At 40.7% G+C, this 17,540-nt stretch overlaps 1 protein-coding gene across 1 annotated transcript in view; it reads right to left on the bottom strand.

Annotated features, from left to right (window-relative positions):
- Nucleotides 1-704: 704 nt before the first annotated feature.
- The window catches only part of ADGRV1 (adhesion G protein-coupled receptor V1), a 520,998-nt gene continuing 504,162 nt past the window's right edge, over nt 705-17,540 (bottom strand). Inside the window, exons 89-91 of the mRNA XM_029215616.1 lie at nt 13,133-13,324; nt 10,575-10,752; nt 705-1,164 (exon numbers count right to left, since the gene is read on the bottom strand). Of these exons, the coding sequence (XP_029071449.1) occupies nt 1,046-1,164; nt 10,575-10,752; nt 13,133-13,324 (489 nt within the window). The 3' untranslated portion in view covers nt 705-1,045. The remainder of the gene's footprint in view (nt 1,165-10,574; nt 10,753-13,132; nt 13,325-17,540) is intronic.

The following is a 17,540-nucleotide window of genomic DNA, read 5'->3' as shown; positions in this document are numbered from 1 at the left end:
AATCATCTTGAACATAATAGGGTTTGTTCTAGGACAGACTTGCTGATTGCTCATTCCAAGACAAAGACTGAAAAATCCAAACCAAGAAATATTTCTCCCAAACAAACTCTGCACTGTTTGGATGATCCTCTTCTTAGCTGTACTAAAATGCTTGATGGAGTTATTTTTAACTGGGAACAGAACATTCATTCTGGAAAATGTTCAGATCCCTAATTTCTTTTTTTAATTTGTTTTTAATTTTTTTTTTTTTTTGCGGTACGCAGGCCTCTCACTGCTGTGGCCTCTCCCGTTGCGGAGCACAGGCTCCGGACGCGCAGGCTCAGCGGCCATGGCTCACGGGCCCAGCCACTCCGCAGCATGTGGGATCTTCCCGGACCGGGGCACGAACCCGTGTGCCCTGCATAGGCAGGTGGACTCTCAACCACTGCGCCACCAGGGAAGCCCCAGATCCCTAATTTTATAATGAGCAGAAATACATACTTTTGATGAAAGACTATGTAAACTACAGTACTCCGTCGACACTCAGGTACAAAATCAACAGACAATACATTTTATGGTTTTTAGGAATGAAGGTGAAGTCTTAAATCTGGATCACCTGTATCAATGTGGGAAGAAATGGGGTGCTGGACATCATCTAGATAGAGTTTGTTTCTTTGCTCAGGCACAATATTTCCTCATAAATAATGAGCCTGGGTCATGCCAAATGGATTCTATGGTTTTTATTGATTGTTATTACTTTTATTAAACAATGTTAGCCATGTAGCATCATTAAAAAACAACTAATACTCTTGGAATATGTACATTCTATTAACTGACATGTCAATCCTATTAACTGATACAAATCAATCCAGTCTTTCATTATAGCAGTTAATTTTCAGGTTGCACAAAGATAAGTAATTTATATTCCAAACACAACAATCACCTCTGGGTTAGTCATCCAGTACAATTCACAGAGTCCTATTATACGGCTACATGTACTTAGAAAGTTTTAGCACAGAGCCAATACAAACAGGGAAGTACCCTCATTCTAATGGTTACTGAGGTGCTAGAGGTGGGTGTCGGCGATGGGGATCCTTCTGAGTTCTACGATCTGGGAGTCAGTCAAGGTGCCTCCCTCCTGGCTGCCTTGACCAGATTCATTATCACTGACACTGATACCAGCTCCTGCAATAGAAAAAGAATAAACACAAAACGCCCAACTATTAGTCCAGCAAATTAATGGTCAAGTTACAGTAAGTCAACACACGTTTACTTCTATTATATTAGTAAAAAGTGAGCTATACATTTAGAATAAATATTATTAATACCTAGCAATTATAAAACTGTATTTTAAATTCCTTTTGGTAGTTTTTATAAGTACAAATTAATTTCTAAAGACATGAATTTGGCTTCTCAATCTTTTTTTCTGTTTCTACATGGTTGACAGGTATAACTTACTCCAAAGAATAGCATTTCTTAATTGGGGGATTACTAAAATAAAAAAGATCAGGCAAGTTATTAGAATTTTTCAGCAGGGGGGTAGGATTTGCTGTTAGAAAACGTATAACCTCCAACTCTACATGTACCAAACCTAGTAAGTCCTTCAGCTGAGACTCAGTGTGGCAGGGATCCGAGAAGAAAACTGTGCATTGACAACACCTGGTATCATATCAGTGCCCAGAAGACACTGGCTCTCAATGACTCAGATCTGCTCCTAAGATAAAAATAATTATGTAACACAGTGCCAAAACAGATCCGCACAAGAATCCCACAAAGCTAGCTGTTAACTGAAGATAGTGCCTGGAATCTCTGTTTTGAGGACGCTCCACTGTTTACTATTTTTTTCACAACTCAGAATAATTCAGAAAACTTGACACTATGTTAGACTAACACCTTGTTGTTTTCTTCTGTAATGTGCAGAGGAACACATAAACACACACACACACTCTCTCTCTCATGCACACACACACACACACACACACACACACAGACTAGGGATGTGGTCACAGGGTGTGCTGTTGGCTGAATCACCAGAGATTACAGTTCCCAGCCCCACCCCCTCTGCTGGGCACAAGACTGCAAACAAGAAGGGAAGTGAAAAACCAGTTGCCTGGGCAGCTGAGACTTCCCTATCTGTCTGAGATGTAGGAAAGGCAATTCTGCAGTTAGTAGCTATGGGAAGATAGTGGATTAGCTTCTTCTTAACCTATTCGGAGATGGAAGCAGGAACCCACTAATGACCTCTTTCTAGCCAAACCCTCCCTCTTTTGGGTCTCTGTCCTTCCCACCCTCTCTCTGTTAAAGGCTGCTGTTGAAACCCCACTTCCTGGCTTTGTTTCTCTGACACTGCACTGGCCCATCTCATCCACTCATCCACTGACCTGTTGACTCTTTCTTTCTTTCCTTTTTAAAATAAATTTATTTATTTATTTTTGGTTGCGTTGGGTCTTCGCTGCTGCACACAGGCTTCCTCTAGTTGTGGCGAGCGAGGGCTACTCTTCCTTGTGGTGCTCGGGCTTCGCATTGCAGTGGCTTCTCTTGTTGTGGACCACAGGCTCTAGGTGTGTGGGCTTCAGAAGTTGTGGCACGTGGGCTCAGTAGTTGTGGCTCACGGGCTCTAGAGTGCAGGCTCAGTAGTTGTGGCACATGGGTTTAGCTGCTCCGCAGCATGTGGGATCTTCGTGGACCAGGGCTCGAATCCGTGTCCCCTACATTGGCAGGTGGATTCTTAACCACTGCGCCACCAGGGAAGTCCCCTGTTGACCCTTTCCAAAGCTATTCTGCTTTCTTTTGCATCTCCTCCTGCGGTCTGACCTCTGGAGGGCTTGTCTTCAGCCCAGCTTCAAGGCACGACCCACCTGATTCTTGCCTGCTCTCTAGCCTAATGTCTCACTAGAGCTGCTGGTCACTCCCTTTCCCCACCGTGTTATTATTCAAGCATTTCTGCCTAGGATGCTCTTTCCCTGCCCCCTCAACGCTTTAGCTTGGCTGCTTCCACTCTTCCTATAAATTATCAACTCAGGTAGTATCCCCTCTGCTACCCTTGGAAACATGATGATTCTCTTTTAAAATTTCAGATTCTCCCATTGGATTATGTCTCTTAGCTAATAGGACAGTGCCCAGCACACTGTGAGTGTTCAGTAAATGTTTGCTCAGTGTATTAAATTATGCTCTGCATCCTAGTTCTTGAAAATTCCTCTTCCATTTTTATTGCCTGTTCTGTTCCTCTGATCCATTCTGCATTCCACTGTCTTCTCAAGAACAAACGTTAGTTCCTATTGTCAACTGCGTCAGCCTGGAACCCTCTGCCTTTCCTTTCAAGATACTCCTAACCCGGCTGGACCTTACCAGATAGATATATTCCAACTTTTGCCCATTGGAGAGCTTTCTCAAAGTGATTTCTCTTGACTGGTCCTGCAGTGCCATGTAAATCCAGCCTGAGCGTCTTCCTACCTATCCGTCAAGGCCCATTTCCACACCCTTTCACAAATACTTCTTTCACTATTCCTTCAAGCAGGGAGCTGGAGGATGCAATATTTGAAAAGAAAAGTCCTAGTTTATACCTGAAAAAATTATTAATCACATCTCTTTTACTCTCTTGAATTGTCCTGGTATGGATGATAAATTGTAGGGTACCTCTATATATAATGTACATGTAAGTCATGAAGCAAAACATGACAAACACCTGTGAACTCTTTCCTCAACTAAGAACTAGCATATTACCAATGACAATGTATATTCAAAAATTTAGTTAGTTGCCATGATTTAAAAATGAATACATTTAAAATAAAAAATCAGATTTGGGGTTTCTCTTTAAAAAGCAGAAGACAAGGCAACACTGGGCCTGTATTTCTGGATTATATAAAACAACAACAACCAAAACATGGACCAGGTACTACTTTTTGGTATGCCGCTGTTTTTATCAGCTCTCTTGAATCAGTTATGGTGTTTGGCCCTACATGTGAGTAACATTTGAGTTTGCCACACTGCCTTTGAAGGACAAAGGGCCCATGTTTCTCTGCCAGGGAAGCAGAGGAACTGTCTGACTTAGAAGGACCTCCAAGTGGACCAGTGACATATTGCCATTTTATAAAGAGAAGGTGACTGAGGCCCTGAGGCCTATAGCAGCTTGATCTCGGTGAGTAACAGAGTTGCCCAATATGGGGTCAACTACAGAGAAACAGAGAGGACCCCAGCATTAGCACCAGGGAAGAGTGGGGTTTAATGAACAAATGAGCACCAACGTCCTCTGATTTCAAGGTTGGCCTGCTCTAAATGCCACTAGGAATGCATAAGCATCTGCCCAGCATGGGGGCAAAGCACACTAGACGTTCTGAACTAAGAGCCTGCTGAGCAGACTGTGAGGGACGAAGCACACTGGGCTGGAAGGTCCAACGTGGGGTGCAGCTTTACAAGCGACTGGGTGTCACCAGCTTGTTCAGTAGCCCAGAGCCCTGGAAGATGTCAGCAAGTTCTAGATATAGCCTCCCCTGAGTCACCACATCTGTATGATCCACCTCGTCCTCCTTTTCTATTTCCTCCCAGTTGATATAAATAAACAATACCCAAATCCTAATCCCTTGCTGAGACTCAGAAAGGACACATTCTACATACAAGTATAACACGGCAAAACTGGGAACACAGCCCAGGTTTCTTGTCTCTTTGTAATTCATTCAATGGTCTAGGAAGGTATTTGGCAGTAAGTATCCTGATTTTCTGCAAGGTATTTTCATGCTTAAATTTTAAGCCAAAAATTCACGAAAAATCCAGCAACTGTGATAACAGTTAACTCTCCCCCTTGGTAGACTGAACGGGCAATGTCAAAGGAACTACAAGTAATAATTCACATTCATCTAGAGTCTCTCCTTTCCTCAACATTTCAAACATGCTTTAATTAGGAAAGCATGATTATTAGTCCTGTTTTACAGACATAGGGACTGAATGGGGATCAGAGGTGTTCACTGAGTTGCCCACGTCACACAGCAGGGAAGTCACAGAATGAAGATATCCAACTGGACTTCTTTGCTTTTTTAATTTATTTTAAAAAATTTTCTTTGTTTGGCTGCGTCGGGTCCTAGTTGAGGCATGCAGGGTCTTCACTGAGGCATGCGGGATCTTTCGTTGTGGTGCGGGCTCTTCCTTATGGTGCGTGGGCTCCTCTGTAGTTGTGGCATGCGGGTTTCCTCTCTGTAGTTGTGGCGTGGGCTCCAGGGCACGTGGGCTCTGTAGTCTGTGGCACGTGGGCTCTAGTTGAGGCGCGAGCGTAGTTGTGGCACGTGGGCTTAATTGCCCCGCGGCATGTGGGATCTTAGTTCCCTGACCAGGGATCGAACCCGTGTCCCCTGCATTGGAAGGCAGATTCTTTACCACTGGACCACCAGGGAAGTCCCCCAATTGGACTTCTGACCCCAGACGTAGGGTGTTGTCTTTTACATCCTACAGCCTCTTATGGGGGCAGCTCTATTCGTGTGACTTCTTTGTCCCACAGGTTTCACGTGTTCATATTTGTCTATAGAATAAATTTCAAACTCCTTGGCACACATTCAAGCACGAACCTCCCTCACTCAATAGTTATGGTGCAGTGAACACCCAGGTGTTACAGAACACATTATGAATAGTTAAAACTGTTTTTAAACATAACAACAAATCGAACCCAACAAATAATTTATACCACATACTGAATTTAAATTCTGCCAAACACTGTGGTAGATTTTTCACATAGACAATCTCCAAACTTCATGAAAACTTACAATAAGAACACTTATTTGATGAGCTTCCCTGGTGGCACAGTGGTTAGGAATCCACCTGCCAATGCAGGGGACACGGGTTCGAGCCCTGGTCCGGGAAGATCCCACATGCTGCAGAGCAACTAAGCCCATGCACCACAACTACTGAGCCTGCATGCCACAACTACTGAAGCCCATGCTCCTCGAGCCTGCGCTCCGCAAACAAGAGAAGCCACTGCAATGAGAAGCCCACACGCTGCAAGGAATAGTAGACCCCGCTCGCCGCAACTAGAGAAAGCCTGCGTGCAGCAACAAAGACCCAATGCAGCCAAAAATAAATAAATTAAATAAATAAAATTTTTAAAAAAGAACATTTATTTGATAAACGAGGAACTGAAAGGTTGAGTTCCTTACTGAAAGTCACACAGGTAGTAGACTGCAGAGCTAGGATTCCAACACAGAGCTCTCTGAACCCTCTCTGAGCCCATTCTTATTTTCTATGGCCTTTTAAAATGCGGCAGTGATACAAAGGTCATACTTCTTCAATCTTCTTCTGAGGAAAAAAAAAATCAAAATCTTTCCAAATTTGGGCTTCCCTGGTGGCACAGTGGTTAGGAATCCGCCTGCCGATGCAGGGGACACAGGTTCGAGCGCTGGTCCAGGAGGATCCCACATGCCACAGAGCAACTAAGCCCGTGCACCACAGCTGCTGAGCCTGCGCTCTAGAGCCCACGAGCTACAACTACTGAGCCCACGTGCCACAACAAGAGAAGCCACTGCAGTGAGAAGCCTGTGTACTGCAACGAAGAGTAGTCCCCACTCGCCACAACTACAGTAAGCCCGTGCACAGCAATGAAGACCCAACGCAGCCAAAAATAAAAAAAACAAAACAAAAAAACAAACAAAACGTTTCCAGTAGGGAAACGTTTACCATGACTTTAGTGTCATTGGTCCGAGGTAAAATAAGGAAGTTAAGGGACTAAGGATGATGGAGAATCAGATTAGTCCCTCTGGGAGAAGCCCCTGTGGAAAAACACCCTGTTTCTAAGCCCAACAGGCTCCCAGTTTGACATTTTCTAGAGTCTTGTCAGCTTTGGATCAACATAAAAATGCCAGTACTCAAAACACTTCTTGTTAGGGATGTAAATAGAGTACATGCCCCTCCATCCTGGACTCACACTCTGTGTAGGCTGAATCTGTTCTAGTTAGCTCTCTACCTTCTCCTCCTCCCTAAATGGAGGCTGTCCCAGGGTGGCTGTTCTCATTCTCCCACAGTCCTGGTTGGGGACACTGATGATACATTGGAAAGTTCTATTAAAATAACTAATAATAACCATGGCATCACTAGTCTAGAACTGAGTGTCTCATTTGCCTGTGGAGAGGCTGATGCATTTCAAGAACAACTAATTGAAAGATATGATGTCCTCTTTTTAGAGTGAAATGTGAATTTCTCATAGAAAGATAAATTTATTTTAAAAATGAAAAAAGGTCAAGTGTTTTCCTTTGTGTCCTTTTTTTTTTTTTTTGCTTTAAGGAATTCAATATGGCTAAAATTCAAATGGAAAAGCAAGTCCATGACTGGCTTTGGGACAAGGGCTTCTATTTTATACCAATTAAATGAATTTCAAACATAAAATATATTACATTAGGATAAATTCTGTGTCGGGAGTAGAATGGTAATACAAGTTCAAAGAGAAAAGAGAATAGTGTAAAATCCCCAAATGTAAAAGAAAAGCTTTCTTGTACATATTGAAAATAAAATGAATAGCAGTGAGTATCAAATTGCTCTGGTACTTAGGCCCTTAAACCCTAAAATTTATAATACAATAGAAATGACATTGTTTGATTCTATTTAAACTTATGAAAACCTTTGGATGTTTATTTAGATATATGCAAAGGGTAACATAACTTTTCAAAGTTGTTTAGGGTTCAAATGAAAAAGACTTGGAAGTCCCACTGTTCCCAGTAGTTGACTTGGAGTGGCCCGCAGTTAAGGTGGACCTGAGATAGGTCAAGGTTTGCAAACTCAAACATCACAGGTGCCAGGGAGGCTCACATAAATCATTGACACAGGTCTGGTGGGCACTGGACAAACTGAAGAGCTCATGTCCTGTCTAAAGGGGCAGCCATTACTCAGCTCCAATCAAGCAGTGTTGTGTTAGATTTTAAGCACTCTATTGGTAGATTTTTTTTTTTTAAAGATATTCTGGATTTTTATGGGATATCTCTAAATTTTAAAATTTTGCCACAAAAAATTGTTAAAGTGCAATGAAGCTCAAATAAAACTCCCTGTTGGTCCACATCAGGCCTATGTATCAATTGTGAATTCCACTGTGGATGGAGTGGCAGGTGGACTGCTCCTTTGATTTGACCATATTGTATGATGGAAAGCATCTAGGGGGTGGAACTTGATTATTATCGTACCTTTTCTAAAAATAGAGGGGGCCAGTGTTAGAGACTGCTATTGTGGTCTTTTAAAGTATTTACTTCCTAAAGAGTTTAGTGAACTCTAAGGAATGCTAAACTCAGTCTATAAGTAAGTCAGTCATTCCATACATTCCGGAATGGAATGCATTTAGTACTTGTTATATATATATAGGACCCAGATCTAATTTAATTACGTTGCAAGAATTCATTTTATGCTTCCAGTGCTGTAACATCAACTGACTGCATTGCAGCGCTGGGGACATAATCTACCCTGGGAACTATTTGTAATCTGAAAGCCCCCTTTCAGTCCTAGCTCGAATGGGCATTTTATACAGTTGTTCCTTCCTCCTTCATGAAACTCTTCTCTCTAGTTTTCGTGCTGACCATGCTACAGTGTCCTCTGTGGGACCCTCTTCTATTTACGCTTAAACGTAGGTATCATCTTAGATGTTCTTCTTGTTCCTTTTCCTTTCTCGTGTTTTCCCTTCTTCCCTCTCCCTCCCTCACTTCTTTTCTTCTCATCTCTTAGCTTCCACTCTTCCAGACTAAACTTATTCATCCCCACAGCTTCAAATGTAATCTCTGCATGATGCCTTTCAGACCATTACTTCCAACCCTGACCCCTCGCCAAAGATCCCAACTTGACTATTGAAGAGCCACCAGGCAGAATGATCAAATTATCCAAGTCTGAACTCATCAGTTTCCCCTTGAAAACAAATAAACAAGCAAATGCTCTATGTATGATCCCTCAGTCACCTAGGTGAGAAGCATGAGCCTTTGGTGACTGTCCTCTCAGTGTTTCCTCAGCATTCTTCTTGTCCTTTTTCTTTCCACTCACCAGATTTGAGGTCTAAACCTTATTCCCTGGGACCATGGTAAACACCTCTCAGCCTTTCTGATTTTGCTTCTAAATTTATTCTTCAGACTTCCCTAAGAGTTATTTTGCCTCAAAACCAGTGGGAACATGTTTTGCCTCTCCACAAAAACCTCGATGGCTCACTGAGTTCTATAAAAATCCCATCCCTTAGCATGGCATCTGAAGAGCATTTTAATATTATGCAGGGTATCAGGAAGTCTTCTGCTCCCCCAAATGAATCTATCACTAAATGTATTCTGGAAGCCCCAAGTTAAATTAAGTGAAGTGGTTTTCTTTACTCTAGGACTTTTTAGAGCTGCTAAAATGCTCAAGTGAATTGTGAATCTCTGCAGTTTCCCAAATATACTTGGTCAGGGGATCCTTTCACCAAGGATGTCTAGGAATATCCCAAGGAGGGTGCTTGCTGAAACCCAGTGGAGGAACTACAGTAACTTATTAACAATGTAGGTAAATTACTTTCTGGGCTTTTCTCCTGCTGCCTGGCTTTACTCACCCTCCATCCCAGCCACACTGCATGCTTCTTCTCCCCAAGCAGGTCATGCACCTGCAGCCCTGGGCTTTGGCTAATTCTATTCCCTCAGTCTGCAATGCTTTTCTTCCACTCTTTACTTACTTAAGCTTTATATATCTTCAAGAATCAACTGAACAGGTTTTTAAAAAATTTTCCTTGAATTCTCAATAATTAATAACTCTTTCCACTACTTATTTTACTCTTCTTTATGTCATGTTTATCTAATGTCTACTCCTCCAAGCAAACTCCTCCAAGCAAACTCAAGTTTCATTTTTCTTCCACTCATTCATGAAATGAATTCATTCATTCATTCTCCAACAACATCTACAAAAGGTTTACCAACTGCCAAGCACTGATCTGACATGGGAATATATATAGTAGCATGCACTTTTGAATAACTATTTCAATAGGTTCATCTGAGCACGGACACATCTTCTTGCATGTTTGTACATCTAGAAATGAAAAATTTCACTGAACTTTTTCTAACAGTGACAGTTCAACATTTTTCTGAGGGAAAAAAGAAAAGAAAAAAGTTGCATATTTGATTTGAAAACAACTCTCCATCGGGGTCACAGGTTGAGTGGAGTTGAACATATAGGAAGAGCCAATGAAATACTATATATATGATGGCACTTTGAAAACTGTAGAACTATATGAGGCCCATTATGTTGCCTTTGAAAGTTTCTGCTCCAAAGATACTCCATAAGAAATTCTCTTTGGTAGGTCAGAGGCAAAACTCTCTCAGGGAGATCACTACGAGATTCTTATGACTCAGCAGTATCTTGGTGTTCTAGCAAGATTCCAGTGCAGAGAGATTTACATCTGGTTAGAGTATTCCTTTTTCTTAAAGCAAATTGTCAATTATTTTTAGGTTGTCTCATATTTGGTGCCAAGAACAAAATATCCTAGAATTCGGCTGGGATTAGGAATGGGTCATGAGAATTGGGATGTGGTACGGGTGACTGATTGTACTTTTGCAACTTCATGGGAAGAAGATACAAATTGTAGCATAGCAAGAGTGCCTACTTCCAATGGGGTCTGCGGGTTCACATACCAGTTTTTAATGCAAATATCAAGTCATCAAACTCCTGCGACTCCTCATCGGCTATTAGTGACCCCTGGCCATATCCTCCAGAGGAAGGGAACGTGGCGCCATTCTGTGGGCTTGGCTTTAAGTCAGGGCTGGCCTGGCTGGCTTGTCGGAAGGATGCTCTCTCCCAGTCAGGTGGCACCTTTTTGGGTTGGGGTTGGGAGAAAAGGAAACCATAATATGAGTACATACATACTTACCCTGAAATCTATATGAGCTATTTATCTCTGCATCTCATTACAAAGACTAAGTGAAAGGGCTGTTGAACTGTTTAGAATTGACCTTTAATTTTACCTTTGTTCCTTAGAAAAGTATGTCTCTCCATGAGACAGTCTAATCTGGTGATGCTAAACAATTTCTCTACGAGGATTACTTGTAGATTTCTAAGCTGTCATGCGTGGAAGAAGAGAATTATTTTTTAACCCAATCAACACGTTAAATTTTTTCATAGAATATGTGCAAAGAAAGCTGTTAAAAATATAAGAACTGGAGAACCCTCCTAAATCTTTAAGATACAACATATAATTTTAAGTATAGTAGCTATCTATGAGGATATACTGAATTGAAAAGAAAAGCTCTTTGATAGAATGCTAAAGTCCTCCTTTTTAAAAATTAAATGATTAAAAAGATAGTTCTATCTTGAAATGAGTAAATGTATTTGCTTCCCTTGTGGTTACTGGTAAACACCCCTTAATCTTTCCTTTCCTAATGCTTTCCCTTCTCTGCGTGGCTTTCTGGAATGTCTCTGCCAGTGCCTCATTGACAGCTGGATCAAGGCCAATTCTAAGCCGCTGAGGAATGCAGAGCACACTTTAGGGTATGCCACTGCGCTCCACCCCCAGTGAACATTTAAGTAGTGGCTCAGGCCAGGAACTGAACTGTCACAGCTGCTGCCTCCCAATATAAGGTTCTCTGAGACACTGCGGGGATGCCTCGCACTGAGAAAAATGATTTGAGTGCTGGAGAAATAAATTTGAGATAACATGAAACCTTAAAGGATTTTACGAAGAAGTGGAACATCTGGATTACCACTGTTCAACACAGTGATGGTTCAATACAGTTCAGTATAGCACTGCGATGCCACAAATGTTTTAGATATTTGTTCTCCATTATGGTAGCTACCAGATATATGTGGCTATGGAACACTAGAATGTGGCCAGGGTGACTGATGAAGTGAATTTCTTTTTTTTTTTTTTTTTTTTTTTTTTTTGCGGTACGCGGGCCTCTCCCGTTACGGAGCACAGGCTCCAGACGCGCAGGCTCAGCGGCCATGGCTCACGGGCCCAGCCGCTCCGCGGCATGTGGGATCTTCCTGGACCGGGGCACAATCCCGTGTCCCCTGCATCGGCAGGCAGACTCTCAACCACTGCGCCACCAGGGAAGCCCTGATGAAGTGAATTTTTATTGCTATTTAATTGTGGCTAGTTTAAATTTAAACAGACATACATGGCTAATGGCTAATGTATAGTCTCGATCTAGACAAATGCTAGGGTAGCCAAGTAAAGAGACAAAAACCATTATTTTGAAGATTTACTCCCACACTGCTGATCTTAAAAATATCTGTTTCTATTGTTATCACCTGGGATGTGAAAATAATTCAGTTTTAAGAGCTTATGGGATATAGAAATGGTACTAGATTGCTGAACCCTTCAGGGTACTAAACACATATCAAGATTTTTAAATATGGTATTTTATTTGTGATCACTTACCTTAATTTTCGCCTGACATGATAAAATTACTTTCTAAATTAACATGGAAGATAAAAAAAACATCACTGAGCAGGTAGATTTTCTATTTACCTACTTAACTATCTATAAACTGTTTTCTTTTCAGACATATGCACTTTGATTTCCTGCCATTTTTCAGGATGCAAACACAAATACTGTTCCCCTTGGCTCCTTAATACAGAGACACTAACATGGGCTGTGTAAGGAATGGTAGGCAAGCACATCTCAGGCACTACAGAAATTGTCAGGGACCTGTTTACCATCTCTTCCTGGACAAATGTCTTCAGGTATGTTTCAAAATACAAGCAGTGGTACCAATGCTATAGGTGGCACTACTGAGAGGTTGGTGGCAATGTGATTTAGACACAAGAACCCAAAATGACGTGGAGGGAGAACATTGGGAGGTTTGTTTGTTGGGATTGAAGTAGTGGATTGGCATGAGTAAAGGAAGAGAGCTGTGAAAATATTTTCAGGAAGAAACAGTATTTGAAAAACCATTTCTGAAGCAGATTCAGTCACTGCCGTAACCAATTAGGAAGCTTTTGAAGAAAGAGCTCTGATTTCCCGGTACAAACTGCTGGTTAATAGAGCTCACAAAGCAAGGAGGAAAAAGAATTAGATAACAGACATGATACCATGGTGAGCACAGCAAATACCAGAGATCAGACAATGTCAGTAGGAAAAGGATTTAAAAGTTACATGGCACCATTTAACTTGTACTCCATAAAATGGAAAGGTTGTATATCAAAGAGTGAGAGAGAGAAACAGAGAAGGAGAAAGGTCAAGGGCAGGCACCTCCTCCATAGCACTGATCAGATTCTGGGTAGACTTGCTGATCTCCCCTCCAACAGGAGGCATTCCACTCCCGGGTGTGAAGAAGGCTGTGCTGGGTCCTGGGTGCCCATTCATTTCCACTGTGTAACTGGCCTTCATAGGGCAACACGTCTGGTTGTGCAGAATGAAATAAACCACAAAAACGTACAGTCCCTGCAAAAGAAGAGAACACTAGCATATTAAAGGAAGTCCTGCTACCATAGCTAAAGAATAAACATGATTGTAAGCATAGCTGATTTTCTACAAGTGTTCTCCAAATGCTACCCAAAGCTGGGAATGATAGAACATGTTCGAAGTCTACCAACAGGCCACTGTAAATTTCTGAATGTCACAAAAGTTCTTCAGTGTCATTTGAGAAAACTGCTCTCTCACTTAGAAGTCATTTTTTTTTTCTTGGTTAGAACATCAGTAACTCTGAATCTAGCTCTACGAATACATGAAAACAGAATTGCAGAAGTATATCTGATTAGCTGTGTACATTTTGTTTTAGAGGGCAAACCTCCTGCCTTCTGAAAAATTACTGTCTTTTCCCACCTATCTCACTTAATCTCATTTTTTTTTCTTAGCAAAATGGGGAGTAATGCTCCAGCCACCTTGGCGACTCAGGGAAGGGCAGCACTAATTAAGCCTTCTAATTCTGTTTAAATATCTCACCTACTTATCTCAGTTGGAAATAAAATCGCTGGGTAGGGACTCTGTATGGATTGCTTAATATTTAGCATGCCTTGCTTCTCAGCAAACGTTACATGAGAATGACAAAGCTATCTTGTGCATTCTTAAACATCTGCAGGCCCTTTAAATTCTTTTGCAACCTAGTCAAACTCTTGACAATTGCTCTGCTTCCGTCACAGACAGCAACTCACATTTTACAATTGTGTTCCAGACGCTGCCTACACTGGCTTTCCTTCATGATTTCTACAAGGGATCTACTGTATACTTCTAATGGTGCTTCTACAAAGCTTGGTAATTTTGACCTTTACACTCAGCCAATAAAATATGTTAAATTGTGACTTTTGTGTCTGTTAATCCTGGTGTTTAAGTTTTGGAAGCAAATAGGAATCCCCTTAATTACTAAAATTCTTAAATTAATCCACAAAAATGAAAGCAAGACACTCAGCTTGTTAAAGAACAAAAGGAGTTAATGTCAAGATCTTCATAAAACACAAATAAGTATGGTCATTTTTTTTTAAGTTTGCATTCTCCCATATCTCCTAATATTTCTGGCAGTGTAGAAGCAGTAAAGCAAACAATATTGTGGGCTTAAAACTTGTATCTGCTGGTATAAATAGTAAAAAGTCTATTAGAAAATCCTCAAGGCACAAGAATTACAACTAACTTTTAATGTAAAATGAAATTAGAGGACAGTCTGCAAGGTAGGAATGCTAGCATTTGATCTCTGTTGCCATTTCTGGAATATTGTTATAAATTAGGCCTTTCTCCTCATTCTACTGGAATGACCCCTTCCTGAGTTGGCATCCAGTCTATGTAATTAACAAATATGTTTTAAAATCAGTGGTTTACCTGCTAAAAATATTTTAAAATGTAATTACTCTAACCACGATATAAAATTAGTAACAGAAACATTCATTTCCTTTTGAATTGGGCTCGTTTTGGTTTTTTGGAAACAACATTAATATTCTAAATTACGTAGGGTAAGTGAATTACTTTCACATACAAATGATGTCATGTACATTAGCAGAAACAAATATTCCTGAAAACATACACATCCAAAATTTTTCTTGTACAAGTAATTTTTCACGTGGGTATGACCTAATTATATTGGCCACAGACAAAACAGGAAAAAAATTAAACTGTCAGCCTTAAAAACTGTGAGAATGTCACCGATTTATTTCAGGATTTCTCTTAGCGTTACTAAGTGATAAGGTAAAAGCTGGATCAGGAAAAAAAAAAGAGTCCTAAAAATCCATCTCCAAGGATCCATTTGTTAAAACAGCACTTCTCTCTTGTTTGTTTTTATATCTAGTCTTTTGTGTTTCAGAGAAGGAACTGTCTGCTGAAAACAACTTGCATGTGAAAACTGCATGTTTTTTTTTTCCTTAAAAGCATATTTACATATACAGTAAATATTCTGAACCTTTTAGATGTGTGCCAGGAAACATAAACACTGTTAAAATGGAAAGAAAAGAATGTTTAAACGCAGATTGTATGACATTTGCCTGTGCCCAGCCCAGGCTGGGCGAATATAGAAAAAGGACCTTCATTATCCAAAGTACTCAGCTGTGGAGGTTTCTGACCTCACAGTAAAAACAAGTCCCTACTCCAAACGCTGTATGTTAAATCTCAGGCTCTCCTTTGTATGATGTTGCGTGAAAGAATTTTAAGAGAGAATCTAGAATCTCAATTATTCAATCCAATCTGCAGACCACCCCTATGTGCACTGCCAGATAATGAGATGCAAGGATAGAACATTGGCTGCTACTCCCAAGTTGCTCACAAAGACAACAATATCCTACAAAATAATAGGTTAACTGTTCCAGAAGCAGGACGTATATAATTCATCTGTCCTTCCTTTTCCTTATTTAGTGAAAGCTTACAGAGAAGGAAGTTCTTTCTGTGCACTGCTGTTTTGATTATTTGTTGGGTCTCCTACTTACAATGATGAAAAATGCTTTCAAAAGTCTTTAGTTAGATTGTATCTGGATTGGCCAAACTTGGATTCCTTTTGATTCAGGAATTTACACTTATTAGCAGAGACACAAACGAGACCAAAATGATCTAAAGGAGTTAATAAATACTCTTAACATCTGAAGGAGCCAATAAGTACAGAAGATTTTGGCTGCCTATCTCAAAAATTTATGTTGGTTCCATATGAGGTGGGAAAGAATCAACATTGCCATTTGCCAAATTTACCCGAGAAGTGATGGCAGAGGAGTGGGTAAAATGGGAAGCTGATTAAGCTGCCTATCTCTGAAGGAAGTGAAGTCTCAGGGCTTCATACTGATCTGAGTATCCCCTCTGAGGACTAAGATACAGCCCTTAAGTAAGAATAGTTAAGCTTCGCAGGACTTGTAAAAAGATCTCAGAGGAGGGTTAAACCAGGTATCAAACTATAACTAAAGGCACAGTCTTAGGCAGCAGTCTTTTTTGTCTCTGCCTCTCCCATCCCATAATTTCTTCAGGTTACAGAAAACTGGTTAAACTATCAAATGCACTAAATGAACCCATTTAACAGCTGCCCAGGCTCATTCCTTTAATTTTATGTCTCTAAATAAAGTGAAATATTAGTTCATTATTTTGTCTGCATTCTGAATGCTGGCCTGCATGCACAGCCAGTTGGAGCTAGTGTGACAGAACAGTGAGCATGGACACACCCACACAGCAAGAGCTCTCAGCAATCCTGACCTGATGTGTTCAGCAACCTGACATATTGACTCCACATGGCCTGTATTTCTAATATTTATTTTAGATTCTGGCAAAGAGTTATTATATGTGATAAAAATATGCTGGTGATAGTGTCTCACAAAGAATTGAAACACAAAGAATTGAATCAGTCTAGATATTAAAATATATCTGATAAAAAGTGCTGAAAACCATTTGCACCAGCTTGGTTATGTGAATCTCTTTGATGTTTGGATTCCACACAAGTTAAACGGAAAAAACCTTCTTGACCATATTTCCACATGCGATTCTGTACTGAAACGTAATGAAAACATTCCGTTTTTAAAACAAATTGTGATGGGCGATGAAAAGTGGATACTGTACGGCAATGCGGAACGGAAGAGACTGTGGGGCAAGGGAAGTGAACTACCACCAACCACACCAAAGGCTGTTCTTCATCCAAAGAAGGTGATGTTGTGTATATGGTGGGATTGGAAGGGAGTCCTCTATTATGAGCTCCTTCCGGAAAACCAAATGATTAATTCCAAAAAGTACCACTCCCAATTAGACCAACTGAAAGCGGCACCTGACGAAAAGCCTCCAGAATTAGTTAACAGAAAACGCATAATCTTCCAACAGGATAACGCAAGACCGCATGTTTCTTTGATGACCAGGCAAAAACTGTTACAGCTTGGCTGGGAAGTTCTGATTCATCTGCGTATTCACCAGACATTGCACCTTCGGATTTCCACTTATTTCGGTCTTTACAAAATTCTCTTAAAGGAAAAAATTTCCATTCCCTGGAAGACTGTAAAAGGCACCTGGAACAGTTCTTTGCTCAAAAAGATAAAAAGTTTTGGGAGGATGGAATTATGAAGTTGCCTGAAAAATGGCGGAAGGTAGTAGAACAAAAGAGTGCATACATTGTTCAATAAAGTTCTTGGTGAAAATGAAAAATGTGTCTTCTATTTTTACTTAAAAAAACCAAAGGCACTTTTTGGCCCACCCAATATATTATAGCAACTATAAT

Source organism: Monodon monoceros, unplaced genomic scaffold, assembly GCF_005190385.1.
Source record: "Monodon monoceros isolate NGI ecotype Baffin Bay Population unplaced genomic scaffold, NGI_Narwhal_1 Super_Scaffold_12, whole genome shotgun sequence".
Classification (NCBI taxonomy): domain Eukaryota; kingdom Metazoa; phylum Chordata; class Mammalia; order Artiodactyla; family Monodontidae; genus Monodon; species Monodon monoceros.
Note: the sequence above shows the minus strand (reverse complement) of the source record. Positions and strands in the feature narration are given on the sequence as shown.